This window comes from Pygocentrus nattereri, chromosome 16 (genome assembly GCF_015220715.1).
Source record: "Pygocentrus nattereri isolate fPygNat1 chromosome 16, fPygNat1.pri, whole genome shotgun sequence".
Lineage (NCBI taxonomy): Eukaryota > Metazoa > Chordata > Actinopteri > Characiformes > Serrasalmidae > Pygocentrus > Pygocentrus nattereri.
Genome location: NC_051226.1, coordinates 4,333,387 through 4,349,602, shown reverse-complemented (window position 1 = coordinate 4,349,602; position 16,216 = coordinate 4,333,387). Strand labels below are relative to the sequence as shown.

At 42.3% G+C, this 16,216-nt stretch overlaps 2 protein-coding genes across 6 annotated transcripts in view; both read left to right on the top strand.

Annotated features, from left to right (window-relative positions):
* Positions 1–392: 392 nt before the first annotated feature.
* LOC108444113 (myeloid protein 1-like) lies at positions 393–8,239 on the top strand. Its single transcript, XM_017725094.2, has 6 exons — positions 393–470; positions 576–640; positions 1,236–1,499; positions 4,442–4,532; positions 5,771–5,916; positions 7,193–8,239. Exons 2-6 carry the CDS (start codon positions 601–603, stop codon positions 7,357–7,359), a joined length of 708 nt encoding a protein of 235 aa, XP_017580583.1. The 5' UTR covers positions 393–470; positions 576–600; the 3' UTR covers positions 7,360–8,239.
* A 5,462-nt stretch (positions 8,240–13,701) lies between these two features.
* Positions 13,702–16,216, top strand: part of sh3pxd2b (SH3 and PX domains 2B) — a 71,443-nt gene continuing 68,928 nt past the window's right edge. For all 5 annotated transcript variants that reach the window (XM_037545672.1, XM_037545670.1, XM_037545671.1 and 2 more), the window contains exon 1: positions 13,702–14,007. In XM_037545672.1, the coding sequence (XP_037401569.1) occupies positions 13,936–14,007 (72 nt within the window). In that variant the 5' untranslated portion in view covers positions 13,702–13,935. The remainder of the gene's footprint in view (positions 14,008–16,216) is intronic.

The following is a 16,216-nucleotide window of genomic DNA, read 5'->3' as shown; positions in this document are numbered from 1 at the left end:
GATGGACTACAGTCTGTAACTGTAGAACTACAGAGTGGAACTATACAGTAAGTGGAGCTGATAAAGTGGACAGTGAGCGTAGAAACGAGGAGGTGGTCAGGATGTCACGCCTGATCGGTGTACTTGAGCAAGGGGAAACAATTTGTGCACATCTGTTTTTTGGCTGATGTTTTGCTTTAAATCCCCAGACTAATTAAATATATGCAATACTGAACCATGAATCTTACTTGTTTTCACCATCCCTGAAGACTATGACGGCTTCTCCTGCGAATCTGACCACGTCTCCAGGTTTTGAAATAAGGAATGCTTCATAACAGGCGAGAGGGCATGTGCTTAAAAGCCAGTATCAATATTGACAAAGGCAGGCTGTCCTGACTCGAGGTTCACCGCGTTTGGACTACAGTATGCTTGAGCCTGCACACTGTATCCTCTGTTAGACCCTCAAACCCAACTCACAGCTTCACACAGTGGTGAGCTTTGTCTGAATAAGCTGTTTGAAGGACCTGCAGAATGAAATATAGCTCTGATCTCACGTATCGAACGTCTCGATTTGATGCTGTTTTCTTGCTTTTCAGGCATTTCCGTCTTTGGGCTTACAAGATGTTGAAATTCCCTCTGGCTGTCACTCTCACGGCGTGCTGTAAGTAGCTGTCTGAACATCTGCACTTATGCTGTGAGTCAGGTACTGAGAATCTAAGAACTCAGAAGAACCAGAAATGAAGGTGGAACTATTTTCAAGGTAGCACTAAAATGAAGAATGACCCACCACCCAAATAGTACCTGCTCTGTGAGGGTCCATGGGGGTCCTGACCACTGAAGAACAGGGCAACAGAGTATCAGAGAAACAGATGGACTACAGTCTGTAACTGTAGAACTACAAAGACCAGCTATAAAGTAAGTGGAGCTGATCAAATGGACAGTAAGCGTAGAAACAAGGAGGTGGTCATGATGTTACGCCTGATCGGTGTATCTTCACAGTGATGGTAATATCAGGGGTCACAATGTCTACAGTGAAAAATATAGCCATTTATTTACTCACTGAAACCTCCAGTGAACCTACATGTGTTTACTGAGTTTTTATTTGTAATGTTATTGTTGGTAAATCTGGGAAAAAAAAATTTTCTTTGAGGGCTTTGTTTTTTCCTCTTTCTTTGAGGGCTCATTTTCCTTATGCATGGACCCCTCACTGGAGAATGAACTCTGAATGTCACTGTTCTCTTGCTTTGTGTTGTAAGTGTTGCTATTTGGAGTTGCTGCTCAAAATCCGAAGAACAAGGCAGAAAGAAAAGGGATTCTGAAAGCCGAAAAGGGGAAAAGGGCCATAAACAACCGACCAAGCGAAGCACGCAGGAACAGCAGTGAGATAAACAGGCTGCCTAGAAACGAGCCGGGCTGTACTAGCATCGGAGGAATCTGCCAGAAACGCAGCTACATCTGCCAGGGGAGGTACCTAAAGGACAAATGTTCAGGAGGGAAGACACGCCAGTGCTGCATACCAGGTGATGCTGTATGTTCCTCATTTAGATCAGGGCTTCTCAGCCTTTTCCACCTCAAGTCTTGCCAGTTTATCACTACAAAGCATAAAAACCCAGCAGGAAACGGTCATTTTTAGGGCAGTTTTCAACATAGAGATGTTTGACCCCTGCAACATTCAACATGTGTCATTGAACATACATTTTTTATAAAATATTAACTGATTAGGCCAGGGGTCGCAACGTGTGGCTCCGGTGCAGCATGCAGCTCTTTTACTGCCCTGTCGTGGCTCCACAGCTGAATCAGATCAGTAGGTAATAATAAAATAATCCTCCTCTACAGTAAATAAAGCTCTGCTGATCGTTCAGTTTAACAAATGCTCTTAAACGCTGGAGTTAATGTAGAACTGCTGATTCACCCTTTAAGCCTGAAGACTGGCACACAGACTGCTGGTCACCATAGCAATGCAGACAACAATCTCGCCTAGCTAGTACAACAAAACAGCAAAGAGAAAGTTCAAATTAAACCGGTGATTTGGAGACAGATGGACGTATTTGTGTTTATAATCACTCCAGCTGGTTTCCTAATAAGTTCAATCTGCAATGAGAAACTGACAAACACCAAAAATGTGGCTGAATTCGCTTCTTGCCAGCTTCTTGTTTGAATTTTCCCGTTCCGCCTTAAATGGTGAAGCAGTTACATTCTGCTGCCTCAGTCACCATTTAAGGTGGAATGAGAAACTTCAAACAAGATGCTAGAGAATAAGAAGCGACTTCAGCCTCGTGAAATCTCAAATATTGAGAGAAAGTTTACCAGAAAAGATCCTACTTTTGCGGAAAAAATGTTTCCTGCTGGAGATGCGAGAAAAGCGGCTGTAGATGAGCTGAAGCTTAAAGCAGAGCGAAGTAAGTCTGCGTTTTCATTTATATTATATTTCTATACTAGCACATCAGCGCAAACTGAGATATTTACTATATTATGACTGTGGACATAAAATGTTGTGGCTGCCAAACTGGTTTGATATGTTGATTTTGAAAAGACTAAATGGCTCTTCTTAACATTTGGGTTGCCGGCCCCTGGGCTAGACTAAAGTGAGCTGGTTTTATGCCAGAAATCAAGCAGAATGGTGGCACATTAAGCTGAATGTTTCTTCTATTGATTACTTTACACTATTCGCTCGAGAGAGAACCAATGAAGCATCAATAGGAGTGTATTTTGTTTCTAGAGACAAGGGACAAAAATTTGAAGGAGCTGCTTTGTACTGTGCTGCAGCACTTAGATTCACATTGTTTACCATGTGAAAATGTATTTTAATAACTGATTTTTATTGCAAAGTGCCTTCGATGGCCCACTACAGTCCACTTTTGCCCCCTCAATGCAGGCCCAAGAATCACCCGAGGAAGCTTTGTGGCCGAGAGGCTGATCAACCCTGGATTTGATCGTTCCTGTTTCTGGGAAAACGTACACTACCTTGAAAAAATGGCCACTTATTATAATGTTTTTTTTAACAATAGCTCACACGGATTAAACTAGACACCAAATGGTTTTCTAAGTTAGTATTTTGAATTATTAAATTACAGCTAATAGCTATCAGCCTCAAGATTTGATCCCCGCTTGGAAAATCAATTTTTTTTATTTTATTATGGTCTCAAAAAATGTAACCAAAGAGGTTCTTCAACAGCAAGAAAGTCTTAAATGTATTGTGTTATGTATTGAGGTAACAAAGTCATCGTTTGCGGATTATATTCAGATTCAGATTCAGATTCAGATTCAGATTCAGATTCAGATTTAGATTCAGATTCAGATTCAGATTCAGATTCAGATTTAGATTCAGATTCAGATTCAGATTCAGATTCAGATTCCTTTATTGATCCCAGGGGGAAATTGCAGTTGTTACAGTTGCAGCCGTTTATGTAAAAATAAACACTTTACTAATAATTTAAGACAATATAGAGAATTTACAGTATGTACACCAGATTTAAGTACTTATGAATATGGTAAGGTGGCGGTGATTGTGATAGTAATATGAAGCATCAGGTATAAAGCAGTTACAATTATTTAAATTATTTAAATTAAGTTAGTGTCCCTCTGAGTTAATGCACACACAATTGTTATTATTGCACATATTGATTCTACTCTGCTTGATTCAACAGAAACGTGTGCAATAATCATAATACGTTCATATAACCATTGATTCATGTTCCTGAGTTTGCCTTCATTCTCGATTTTAGGCGGTTTTCTGGAACCATCTACATCTCTGAGCTCTGTTCATCATTCTGGACACATCCTACGGTTCTTCATTTTTCACAGCTTTCTCCGATTATCTCCCCAGTTTAGTTGTGTCCAGTTCCACGCACCAGTTAGGACTCCCCCTGTCACACGATACTACCAGTACTAGGAGGGTGAAGGCAGCGCAGGCTTCCTCCGAGACCTGTGAAGCGCCACCGCATCTTTTCAAACTGCCGCTCAAGCAACGTCATTGGACAGCTGAGCGCGCTCAGAGGAGAACACTTACCATCAGCTGACAGACGCCTGCGCAGACATCGTGCTGAGTGATGTGGGGAAAGGGGGGGGCCATCCTGCCCACCCAGAGAGCGAGGCCAGTTGTGCTCTCTTGGAGACGGATGCCATTTGGGAGCCCCCGTATTATATTGTATATTATATATGTTGTATTGTACGTATCGCTGTTATCAGAAAGAAAACCTCGTATCTCCAAAACGGAAATTTTACGGGAGAAGTTACAAAACCTACTTTGCTTTTAATGTAAGTCAATGGAACCAGACGTCTTTCCAAGTCGACTCATCATGAAATTTACACACAATGTAAAGCGACACTTTCAAACTATGTCAAAAACTGAAAAACGAGAGATGGAGGTACCAGATTTTCTTCCAGCCACAGCGATATTTTATATTTTAGCACTGTTTTCTGTTGTTGACCACGTTTGAACACTAGTCTGCATGTCTTTTAGCAGCCGCCTGGGACGTCCTATGCGCCGGCACTCATCACAACAGGGTGCGGGCGTGTGACAGGTTCGGATGTGGCGGCTTTAACGCCAGAAGGTATCTTTGGAGAGCTGCAGTTTTGAATATTACAACTCCCCCTGACCCGATCCACTGCCCGTCAAAAGTTTGGGGACGCCTGGCTTTTCAAATGTTTTTCTTCTGATGGCCATGTTTTCATTCCAGTAGGTTGACGTGTTTACAGACTAAGCAGGTACACTGTTAGAAATGAAGGTACCATGCATGATATGTTCACCATACGTTCATCAAGGTACAAACAATGTGAGTGTACCCTCAAAGGTGCAACAGCGGTTTTAAGGTCCAACTCTGTACCTTAAGTAAGTTTTTTCGAGTGGAAAAGTAGATATTGGTATCTTTTTTCTAAATGAATGTTTTAAAACAGAACAATAAAATAAAAAGCCTGGAGGCGTGGAGTCAGTACAGCTTAGATAATGTCATTTCAGTGGATTAAGGTACAGTTTTGTTCCCTGGGATGTACTGGGATGTACCCCTGAGGGTACCACCACAGTGACAAAAAGGGTACTGCCCCAGTGACAGTGTCGTACCTTTTTTTCTGAGAGTTTATATTTAAAGGAAAACGATGTGCATAAATATTTGTGACAGTACAGCATCAGAAAAAGGGAAGCGTTCTGGTGTATCTTTGTCCCGCAAGGTACAAACCGTGTCCATGTACCCACAGAAGTACAACAAGGTCCTTATGGTCCAATTGTGCAGGTTAAATGAGTTTGAAAGGTTCACTACACTCACTTTCCCAGGGAAAAGGGGCGTAGTTGTACCTTTTCATGCCTTTTTTAGTTGAAAAAAAATAAATAAAAAGCCTGGAATCCAGACAAGATATACGGAATCGGTGCCCCTTCAACAAGATAACTGGAGCAGACTATGGTGCAGTTGTTCCCTGACTAAAGCTACTGAAGACAGTGGCAGGTTTTTCATGATAGTGTCTTGGTGACCACATGTCAGCGCTCATCAGGGGTTTTAACCAGCTTTGGGACAAAAGAGATTCAACATGTCCTTTTTAGAACCGTTTGGAAAAGAAAACCGTCTAGTCACTGTTTAAAACCTGCTCTCCATATCGAGAAATAGACTTTGATGAACAATGTATCCATTTCAGATGTCAAATCTTTGCAGGTATTTTTCCTCCTTAATTTTAAATAACAGTGAAAGTGGATCAAAAAAGTCAAGATGTCCCCAAACTGTTAGCAACGGTCACATTTTTTAGTTGGACTTCCTCTGTGTGCTCTGTTTCTGCTGTAACCGTAGCTATGGTTCTTTCTCAGTGAGGGCGCTATACACAAGGCTGTGGATGTAGTGTGTGATGATTATGGCATCATCACTGCTCCTTTCTCTGGAAATCTGGGAGGTCCTGTTGGGAGGAAAGCTGGCCACATCTTTCACTATGATGGCATCAAGCTCTCTAACTCTGGTATGTGTGAAAAAGTTTTGTACCATTGTTTTAATGACATAAGAAGTGTTGTGTATCGCTGTTGTAGAAACAAAACCTCGTTGTTTGTCTGTATTTTAGTGGTTAGGGGGGTAAATTCTATTTTGCTAACTCAAGGGAAGAGCTTTGTGTGTGTGTGTGTGTGTGTGTGTGTGTGTGTGTGTGTGTGTGTGTGTGTGGTGGTTGGGCAGGGGGCGGGGAATATTTTGCACCTATTGCCTTTTTTCATCTGCAGTGTAGCATCCATGCCACAGGGTGGCAGCACTGACCTACAAGTACATATGACCACTCTATAGTCCACTGCCACTTCAACACTTCCAGCCTTCCCCCATTCTTCCCAATCTTAAAACCAACAAGTTCCAGCTGTGTCCTCCCATCAATGGCTGTTCCCAAATGAGTCACTGATGTTATGCTGCTCTTTAAAGAGACACTCACATTCATGCAATACCAAAACCTTGTATCTCCATTTTTGTCCATTTTTCAGTTTTTATGATAATTTGAACATACGTGTGGCTTTTTACATTGTGTGTAATTTTCATGATGAACCGACCGAAAGAAACGGCCCGAAATGACTTGTGAAAAATTCTGGTTCCATTGACTTACATTGAAAGTAAAGTTTGTTTTTTCCTTCTCCTGTAAAGTTCCCATCTTGGAGATATGATGTTTTCTTCCAACAACACAGCAGGTCTTGTCAGTCATGGTCATCAGAGGGTGATCATAGTTGACTGATTATCATCTTTTGAAGATTTGCACTCTAGTGCTATGCCATGAATTTGCTCATGAATAATTAGAATTTGAAAGGATGTGCAATAACATAAAAAAGGCTGATGTCTTTTAACATCACAAAGCAATTTATTTCAGTATTTAATGAAAGAAATCGCCCGTATTGTGTAATTACTTGATAATAACAACAGCACCATCTGTCTTGAAGTTTTTGTTCATGTTTATATGATGCAAGTATGTGCTGACTTAGACATGCAGTTTGCATGGTGCTAATTAAAGAAGTCAACCTCAAATAACATGTTATAACTATGTCATAACACGTCACAATTATGTCATTCTCGGTAGTATTGCTTTTTGATGTCTACTGTGAGCTTACTAGACCAGGCAGGAGAAGAACCTGCAGTTTCTGTGCTAGATTCTCTCTGAAGGCCTATCAGGCTCTAATAATATAAAGAAAACTGTTGATAGTTGTTGGTTGATAGCTTCCATTCTCCATCGATGTGCCTTTTCACTTCCACTTTCTGCTTATCCTCAGTGCACTGTGTGAAAATCTTCAATGTCCGGCCTTATCGCTACACAGGGCCCATTGGTCAGGGCCAGGCTTTGGGCTATCTCCTTCCACTCCAGGAGACTTTCTCAGGCATCACCTCCCATGTGGAACTGCAGATGTGCGACCAGTCTGACCCCACACCGTTCATCTGAAACCAGACATCTCCACTACTAACATACTAACAGTTCAGCTTTAGGTTGGCTGTGAAGGCCGTGGCATATGATTAATATTATTTTCATACTCATCCAACCATTTAGCCACTCTGCATGCTGTGTGGATGGTGATGTTGTCATCCCGGAAGAGTCCACTCCCATGAAGATAGATATGTTTAATAGAATAAATGTAACTTTGTATTAATTTGGTGAGAGCAGTCCCTCCAAAGGGACAAGTGGACCCAAGCTATGCCAGCAAAATGCCCCCTCACAGCATAACAGAGCCCACTGAGTGTAGGGGTCAAGCATTCACTCACCCAGCGGAGGAGGATGGCTCATCAAACTGAATCACTGTTTTCCACATCTCTGTAGATTAATGCCTGTGGTTCTTATACCACAACTTTCAAACCTGAGTTTGCCTTCATAATGAGAGCTTTCTGGACTGGAGCCCATTGTAGATGTGGAGGGGCTGCTCCCTGCTCCTACTAACTGCCAGTCTCTGTGACTGAAGGTCCTGATATCCATGCCCTGATAATGAACCCTCTTTCAAAGTCACTTTTCCCCTTGATACACGATCATGGTCACTTGGGCCTGCTTAGCATTTTTCCACATGGCACAGATTGTGGTAGGATGTTAATTGCTTAATTGGAAGTCTGTAAACCCGTCTGGATGTGCCAGCGCTTGTTATGTTTCTCCACTCGTGCATTCAGGTTTCTCCTTTCATCCGTCAGCTGTCTGGGTATGTAATGTGGGTAGATGTAGGCATGGATGAAAGGTCGTCTGTTTAAAGGATTTCTGCCTTTCTCTGTATCCAACTGTTGTAGGGCTATTGCTTTTCAGCTTTATGTTTACTTATGTACACGCATGCATATCAATCTACAGACAAATAAAAAACCCTAACATCAAGTGTGTCTACATGCACTCAATAGTCCAATCATAATGATGGATTTCTGCCGTTATCTGATTATTTAAATGGTCACGTAAACAGCAAGATATCTATAAACCTGATTAATAAACCTGATAAAGAAGCTGGGTTTTAGCTCAGTGATCACATTTCTCAGTGCTGCGATCTCTTACTCTGATTTCTTTCGGACTTCTCGGTCTGAGCATGTGCGAAAACAGGCGGCGGTACCGGAAATAAGTGAGCAGTGTTGCCGCGAGACGCAGCAAAACACTTTTGGAGCGACACGGAAACCAAATAGACGCTTAACAAAATGAAGGGTTTAAATATTCTTCATCTTCTAGATGATGTACAGCACTGTGCGAAATATAAAATACATGTTTCAAATAAAAACAAACACAATGAAAAGGTAACAAGAATTTCTCGGGTCCATATTTTTCCTGGACACCTTCACAGCCGCCACAGAGACTCGTTAATATCATCAGTTACATCATAAAATCATTAATATTCTATAAATTGACTATAAATATTAACACTCAGCAAATAAACACAAACTACACAAATAAATAGATTTTGAAAATGGGTCTTGGGTGCCTCAGACTTTCATACAGTGCTGTAAGTTTGAGTTTTTACGTTACGCTTACGTCACGTCATCTCCTGTGACTTTATTGTCCGGTTGCAACACAGAAATCCGATTATTGCCTGACTCTTGTAGACCTGGAGTTTCCCCTTTGCCTGATTGACTCAGAAAGTCTGATTTTCTGCAGTTATCGGATTATTAGATACATGTAAACGCTCTCATTATGTCTCAGTAAAGTGTTGGGCAACCAGGAGCCAACAAAACAGCTTTAGTGCACATTGGCTTAGACTGTCATTTGTCCTCTGTCTGTATGTTAGAGGTTTGGGTGGTAAATCCTATTTTGTTAACTCAAGGGAAGAGCTTTATGTACTTACTGTGTGTGTGTGTGTGTGTGTGTGTGTGTGTGTGTGTGTTTGCACCTATTGCCTTTCAAACAAGAGATTTTCATCTGCAGTGTAATATCAATGCCACAGGGTGGCAGCACTGACCTATAAGTACACATAACCACTCTATACTCCACTGCCACTTCAACACTTCCATCCTTCCAGTCTTAAAACCAACAAGTTCCAGCTGTGTCCTCCCAGCAAAAGCTGCTCCCAAATGAGTTCCTGATGTTATGTTCCCCTTCAAAGAGACACTCACATTCATGCAACACCAAACTCACCTTAAGCTGGCTTGCAAATTTCTTTCTAAAATGGCTAAAGGACATATTTCTTAATCGATAATCCACTTGCTGTAAGGGCGAAGGAAACAAACAAAAACAGGGGGAAAAGACTAGAGATCAAAAATAATAAAGGACGTAAGGAAAATGGAACACCTAACAACCATGCAAGACCTGGCCTGGTTGCTCAAGGCCTACTGTGGCTCAGAGTGGCCAGTGCTCTCCACGGCTGCTGTGAGATGTCCAGGCTAGCGGGCTACTCCTTCATAACGAACAGTGCGTTTAAAGCCCCCTCCCTTGTATGTCTTTATCCTACACCGTTAGAAGTAAAAGTACATGATTCGTTCATCAATCTACAAACAGTGTGAACGTTCCCTCAAAGGTACAACAGTGGTTTTAAGGTCCAATTGCGTACCTTAAATAAATTTTTCCCAGTGGAAAAGTAGATATTTGTTTCTTTTTATAAACTAATTTTTAAAAACAGAACCATTTAATAAAAAGCCTGGAGTCGAGGCGGGGTGTGTGGAGTCAAAACGTCTCCGAAAACATCACTTCAGTGGATTGTGGTCCATTTATGTTCCCTGACTAAAGGTACTGAGATGTACCCCTGAGGGTACCACCACAGTGATGAGAAGGGCTCGTACCTTTTTTACTGAGAGTACTGCTTGTTGAGGAATTTCACAGTTTTTACCCGAAACTCTGCATAATTAAGTGGCTAAACTCAGATTTAGAGGAAATTGTTGAGCCAGAATTGTTTGCTGTGGTGGTGATAGGAACCAGACGTCTGGAGACATCTCAAAGAAAGTTCTTACAACAAACCACTACCAATGACTTGTTATATCTTAGCCACTGAATTGTGCAGAGTTTTGGGGGGAAATCGTGAAACGTTTTGCTTAAAAACTTGTGAAAGGCAAAACGTTTTGTTTCAGCTTGATCACTATTTTACCACCATCATCATCGTAGTAGTTTAAGGGGTGAACCGCAATATGTCAACACCAGACAAACAGAGTCCTCCTTTTAGATACATTTAAACAGAAATCTGTGCTTTTGTGTCTTGTTTGACCTACAGTATCATCAATTTGCTGTGCTGTGTGAGTGACAGAGCTGATTCAAGTTAGCCAGCTGCTAACAACAGCCAGCCTGGAACAACAGTGTTCTCCCGCTTTCCAATACCTCACGCCTTCCTCACTGTACTTTCGCTTAAATCAGGGCTGGAACTGCACGAACTCACAAAGCTTGTTAGGATGTAAGGATAGAAGGACGTTCACTGTAGGACAGGACAGTTACACCACTTATCTCGTCATTCACACTCGGTCACGGGAGAACAGATCGTCGGTCGGCCCACTCAAACAGGGAATGTATAACTCCACGTTTCAGCCTTTACTAAATACTAAAAATACTAAAAAACTACTTCATCACTTCCGAAAGCCTCAGTTCTGAATTCCAGAACACCTCTGCTATAACAACGGAAACCGCCTAGTTTTTTTATATTTAAAGGACGTGGACGTGGCTCTGCAACTCCCTCCTAGCGGTCTGGAGTTTCTCCAGCAGAAGGTGTGACTAACAGACTAGAGTAAACCCACACCAGCAGGATCTAACAAACACGTGTCTGCAGGAACAATTTTCAAAACTCGAGGTGAACATTTTGTGATAATTGAATTAGTTTGACTTATTCAGCATTATTTATATCATTTCTGTGAAATAATTTCATTAAATCAGTTAATGCCAACCAGCACATAAGACAAGACCCTATAAAACGCATAGAACGCAGCTGCACCGGAGTGTGTTCGTTTCACTAAAGGACCTATTGATACAATACCAGCTTGTTACAATAGAAGAACCATTTTCGGTGCTATATAGAACCCTTTTCAAAAAGATTCTATATAGAACCATCTGCAGCACATTCTCCACCAATCTAAAGAGCCATTTTTGATGGCCAGAACCCTTTAATCATGTTCATGGTTCTATATAGAAGCATTTTCTTTACTACCATCTTTTTAAGAGTGCATGCGAAGAGAATGTCTTACAAAGCAGAGTATTTTCCGGTTAAAGATTAGGTCATGAATACAATGTGTAATGACCACTAAACAGAATAAAAGCTAGGCTGCTAGGCAACAGTGACACGTGATAGATATCATCTTTGACGTCATCAGTATTAATAAAACTGAAAACTGGTCTCATACCCACACTGGTATGCTGGCACTGATGATCGCTTGCTTGCTTGCTTGTACATATCTTTGGTACTCATGCTGAGACACAACACTAGGAGACCTGTAGAACATCTAGAATCAACTCTAGACCTTTTGTTTTCTCTCTTATTTGTACAGCAGGGTTTTTACGCAATGATGTAAATAAAAGCTGAACAATTTTGACTTTCAACTCAAGTTAACCTTCAGTGGGAAGCCAGATTGTTAAGGCATATGTCATGCACATATATTGTATATACTAAGCAAATTATTTGATTCTATTATTAAAAATAGATATAATTTTTCACTTAGTGGGTTGCTTTTTTTTCTTCTGCCATGTCAAATTAAGATTAAGAGACCCTTATTAGTCCCACAATTTAACCTCTGCATTTAACCCACCCATGCAGTGAAACAGCACATACATGCTAGTGAGCACACTTGCCCAGAGTGGTGGGCAGCCCTATCTGCAGCACCCGGGGAGCAGTTGGGGGTTAGGTGCCTTGCTTAAGGGGACTTCTGTCACATACTGTTGGCTCAAGGGATCGAACCAGCAACCTTCCGGTCGCTGTGTGTATGAGTGTGTGTGTGAGGGTGGACAACACAAACAGGCTGCTGACTGGCTACAGCTGCTAAAGGAGAACCCTACGCTGGCCACTTGTGCTATAAACATCTGGTATTTTTACATGAATTATTATGGCTGTATTGATTTAAAAGGCCAATAATGTGGTGGGTCCACCAGACTGCTGAGTAACAAACCCATCAAGGGTTAAAGCAAACAGGTTTTAACAGTGAGAGGTCCTCTTTAAGTGTGCGGCACTGGTTTGCGTGTACCAGGCACGGGGGTTTTGCTGGGGTTTTTACACGTCAGTGTCACTGCTAGTCTGAGAGTGGTCCAAAAACTGGCCCTTGATGAATGACTAGAGCAGGGGTGTCCGCTATTTTCTGCAGAGGGCCAGCGTGGCTAAAGGTTTTCATTTCAAACAAGCAGAAACGCATTTGTTCAATCAGTATATTTCAGTCTTCAGTGTGTTCTTGTTTGGCGGGAACGAAAATCAGCAGCCACACTGGCCCTTTGTGGACAAGACTGGACACCACTGACCTTGAAGACGGCCAACAGTAGAGCTACAGTCTGCAGGGTTCTAGCAAGGTAAGTTTTCTGCAAAGGGGCTGGGCAGCCTGTATGTCCACAGTACACACATTTACATTATTTGGCTGACGCTCTGATCCAGAGCGACTTACAGCTTGATCATTTCACACAGGTAGGCAAAGGTGGTGTTGGGAGTCTTGCCCAAGGACTTTATTGGTTTAGTGTAGGGTGGGGATTGAACCCCAGTCTACAGCATAGAAGCCAGAGGTGTTAACCACTACACTAACCAACCACCTCAACGTAGAAAAGACGGTTCCTCAAGAGTTCTTTAGTAAAGACAGCGGCTCTACATGGAGCCATGAACGCAGCCATGTGGATGCTTAGGGAAATGGTTCTTCAGATTGCCGGATAGTGTGTTGTATATGCTTCCATATAGAACCTTTCAGAAAATGGTTTCATGTAGCACCAAAAAGGGTTCTGCCATTGTTACGACGCCAAGCTTGTAACAAGAGATGAACCCGTTTTGGTGGTACATAGAACCAACACATTCTCCATCAAGCTGAGTAACAATGACAGCATTCACATGGTTCTTTGAGTGTTTCTGGTTCTTTTTAGAACCGCTATCTCTACTGAAGAACCTTTGAAGAACCATTTTTAAGAGTGGAGCTCTTTTCTTCGGGTGCGCTGTCCCTTTAAGGCCTTACATGGACGTTTATAAAGGAGCCTTCCTGCGAAAATGAGTCTGGGAGAGGCTGCAGACTTTTTTCCCCACACCTATTCCGGAAAGTCCCGCCCTCCTGCCCTGGGATTGGCTAGTACTTCCTCGGGGGCGTAAACTACTAGGCGCTTTCAGCGCAGAAGGCGACGCTTTCAGCCAATCGTAGCCCGGGTGGGCGGGGCCTTTCGGAAAATAGGTGGGAGAAGAAACGCAGCAGTAAACAGGAGAGGAGCAGAGAGCTTAGTCGCCTGTGTATGAACGTCCAGGAGCCACTGCGTGGACTATTTCACCAGCTACGCCTAAAACACGTCCGTTCTCTGCCTCTAACAGATGCCATAAATTAACTGAGCACAAGTTTGTCAGCTTTGCGCCTGTCTTTTCTTCGGTCCTGCCGTTTTAGTGGGAACTTTTCTTGGAGCAGAGAGAGGAGAGAAGGAGGCACCATGCCACGAAGGACTGTTCAAGACGTAACAGTTCAAGATGTGCAGAAGAGGAGAAACCCCAGCAAGCATTATGTGAGTTTTAGCTCCTTTCCTGCACTTTTTCTCACAAAACCCGGTCGTTTTTGCCCGTTTCTGTCTCTGTTTTCATAAGTTTGGGGGAGATTTCCAGCTGTGCTGGCTTGAACAAAGAGAGGGGTTGAGAAAATGAACTCAGGGAGGATCAGATTACACTGACCCAAAGAGGACTAGACCTAAAAATGGGTCATTTTTTCCACTAAATTCCAAGCTGTCAGTCTTCACTGGGTTTCTTTCATTAAGCAGCCTGTTTTTTTTAGCCTGCATCTAATAAACACAGCAAAGAAAAAGACTTGGGTGTCTGAAAGAGTTCAAATTTGACATCAACATTGGTCTCATGTGTCCTTTTTCTATGTCATGCACATGCAGAGCTTTGGGGACTTGTTGAGTCTAGCAGGCCCAAGGGTCTCCACAGATGGACTGCGGTGGAACACTTTCTGAATTCAGCTTCCTTTTCGCTTTTACGAGTTCTCCCAAAGTTTCCTTTGTTCACAGTCTGTAGTGCAAACTGCCATTTCTGTCATCTTGGGCCTCGGAGTCGAGTGCAGCATCCAGCCCACGTCCCTCCGTTTAAACTTGGCAGGAGAGGCGGCTTTCGGCAACATTTGTAAGTGTGCAGGCATTTTGAGTGTTGTGTTAGTGTGAGGATGGGTGTGGATGGGGGACGTGGACTCGCTGACCCTGTCACGACTGACAGAATGTGTTGGGGAAGGACCGTCTATAATAGCCCGGCAGGAACGGGTATTTACAGGACGGTCCTAGAGACGGGCAAGCAGTCGGACACATTTCTGTTGTTTTGGCCTCAATATGTTTGAGGACTGTGGAGCTCAAAGTGCTTCATCTGTATCTTTGGGTGTACCACACAAACCCTTTACACATAGACGTCCACTTTAGGGGACCAAAAGGAATTAGACCTTTTGGCTGGTGGTCTGTAGTTTCTAGGGCTGTTATATTAATCAGTTAAACAGAACAGAGCTGCTACGATTAATCGATTAGTTGTCGACTGTCTGATTAATCTTGGTGATCGATTAATCGGTTTGAGTTGGGGGGGGGGGAAGGTCAAACTTTCTGGATTCTCAGATTTCTCCCTCTTAAATGTAAATATTTATAATAATAAATGTTAAAAATAATCTAAAAATAAATGTTTTTTTTTACCCCTCTGTGAAACTGAATATCTTTTATGGTGTTGGCAAGAAAAGTCATCTGAGAGAGTCAGCTTGGGCTTTGGAAAACACTGAGCGACATTTTTCACCGTTTTAGACCCAATAACTAATCGATTAATCGAGAAAATAATCGACGGTGAAAATAATTGGCTGGTGCAGCCCTAAAACAGAATTACCTGGTTAATAAAAATCGTAGATTAAGATGTACAACCTTGGCACTGATTACAGTTACCACAATAAAGTTTTTTTACAGTAAGAAAACAAACCTGGCAAATATAGACTTTCTCTTTTTTTATATAGAGTAGTTTGGTTTGCTGTTGTTCAGTTAAGTCCGTTGATATTATTTGCCATTTTTAAAATCTCTGATAGCTCAAATAATCACTAACAGTCGGGGGTGGTGGTAGGTTGGTAAATGTGTTGGCGTTTTCAGTTGTGAGTCAATGTGAGGACGGCCCGGACAACATGTATGTGAGGTTTCTGGCTTTCCAGGGCTTTAGTCCTGCATACCACACCCTGCTTACCGTTCCTCTGAAGGCCACGGTAAAAAAAAATCTCCCAGCAGGTTTACAGTCATGCTGCCTGTTGGCCTGTTGGGTCCGGCTCAGAGCCCAGTGTTTTATGGACAATGGCAGTGGCCAGATTAACATGTGGCCATTCCAGCCTCTCCATAAAACAGCTGAGATCACTGCAGCGAGCCGTTAGTCAGGCTTTTGGGTTCGGCCTTTTGGACAGATCTCTGAGGAGGTACACGCTTTTGCATTTGAGTTGTTGGAAAGAGGTCTGATTATTCGCTCAGGCTGTTGGATGAACGGTGAAAAAATTCGTCTTTCAAACCGAGCACAGATGAAAACGTATTGGCTGAGACTTTCAACTTCAGTAATTAACATGCTGCATTCCTTCAGGAGCGAATAAACATGTAACTGTGATCATTATGTCTTATTATCATTATTATTACTAATAATAGTACGGCGGACAGAGGGTCAATTTCATTTACATAATTCTGCATAATTTCCTTTACGTATTAAATCTGATGGCCATTTCTT

Coding starts and splice junctions, on each gene's coding strand:
- LOC108444113 (XM_017725094.2), top strand. CDS start 601: ATGTTGAAATTCCCTCTGGCTGTCACTCTCACGGCGTGCT. Junction 641..1,235: donor TGTCACTCTCACGGCGTGCT/GTAAGTAGCTGT, acceptor TTGTGTTGTAAG/TGTTGCTATTTGGAGTTGCT. Junction 5,917..7,192: donor CATCAAGCTCTCTAACTCTG/GTATGTGTGAAA, acceptor GCTTATCCTCAG/TGCACTGTGTGAAAATCTTC.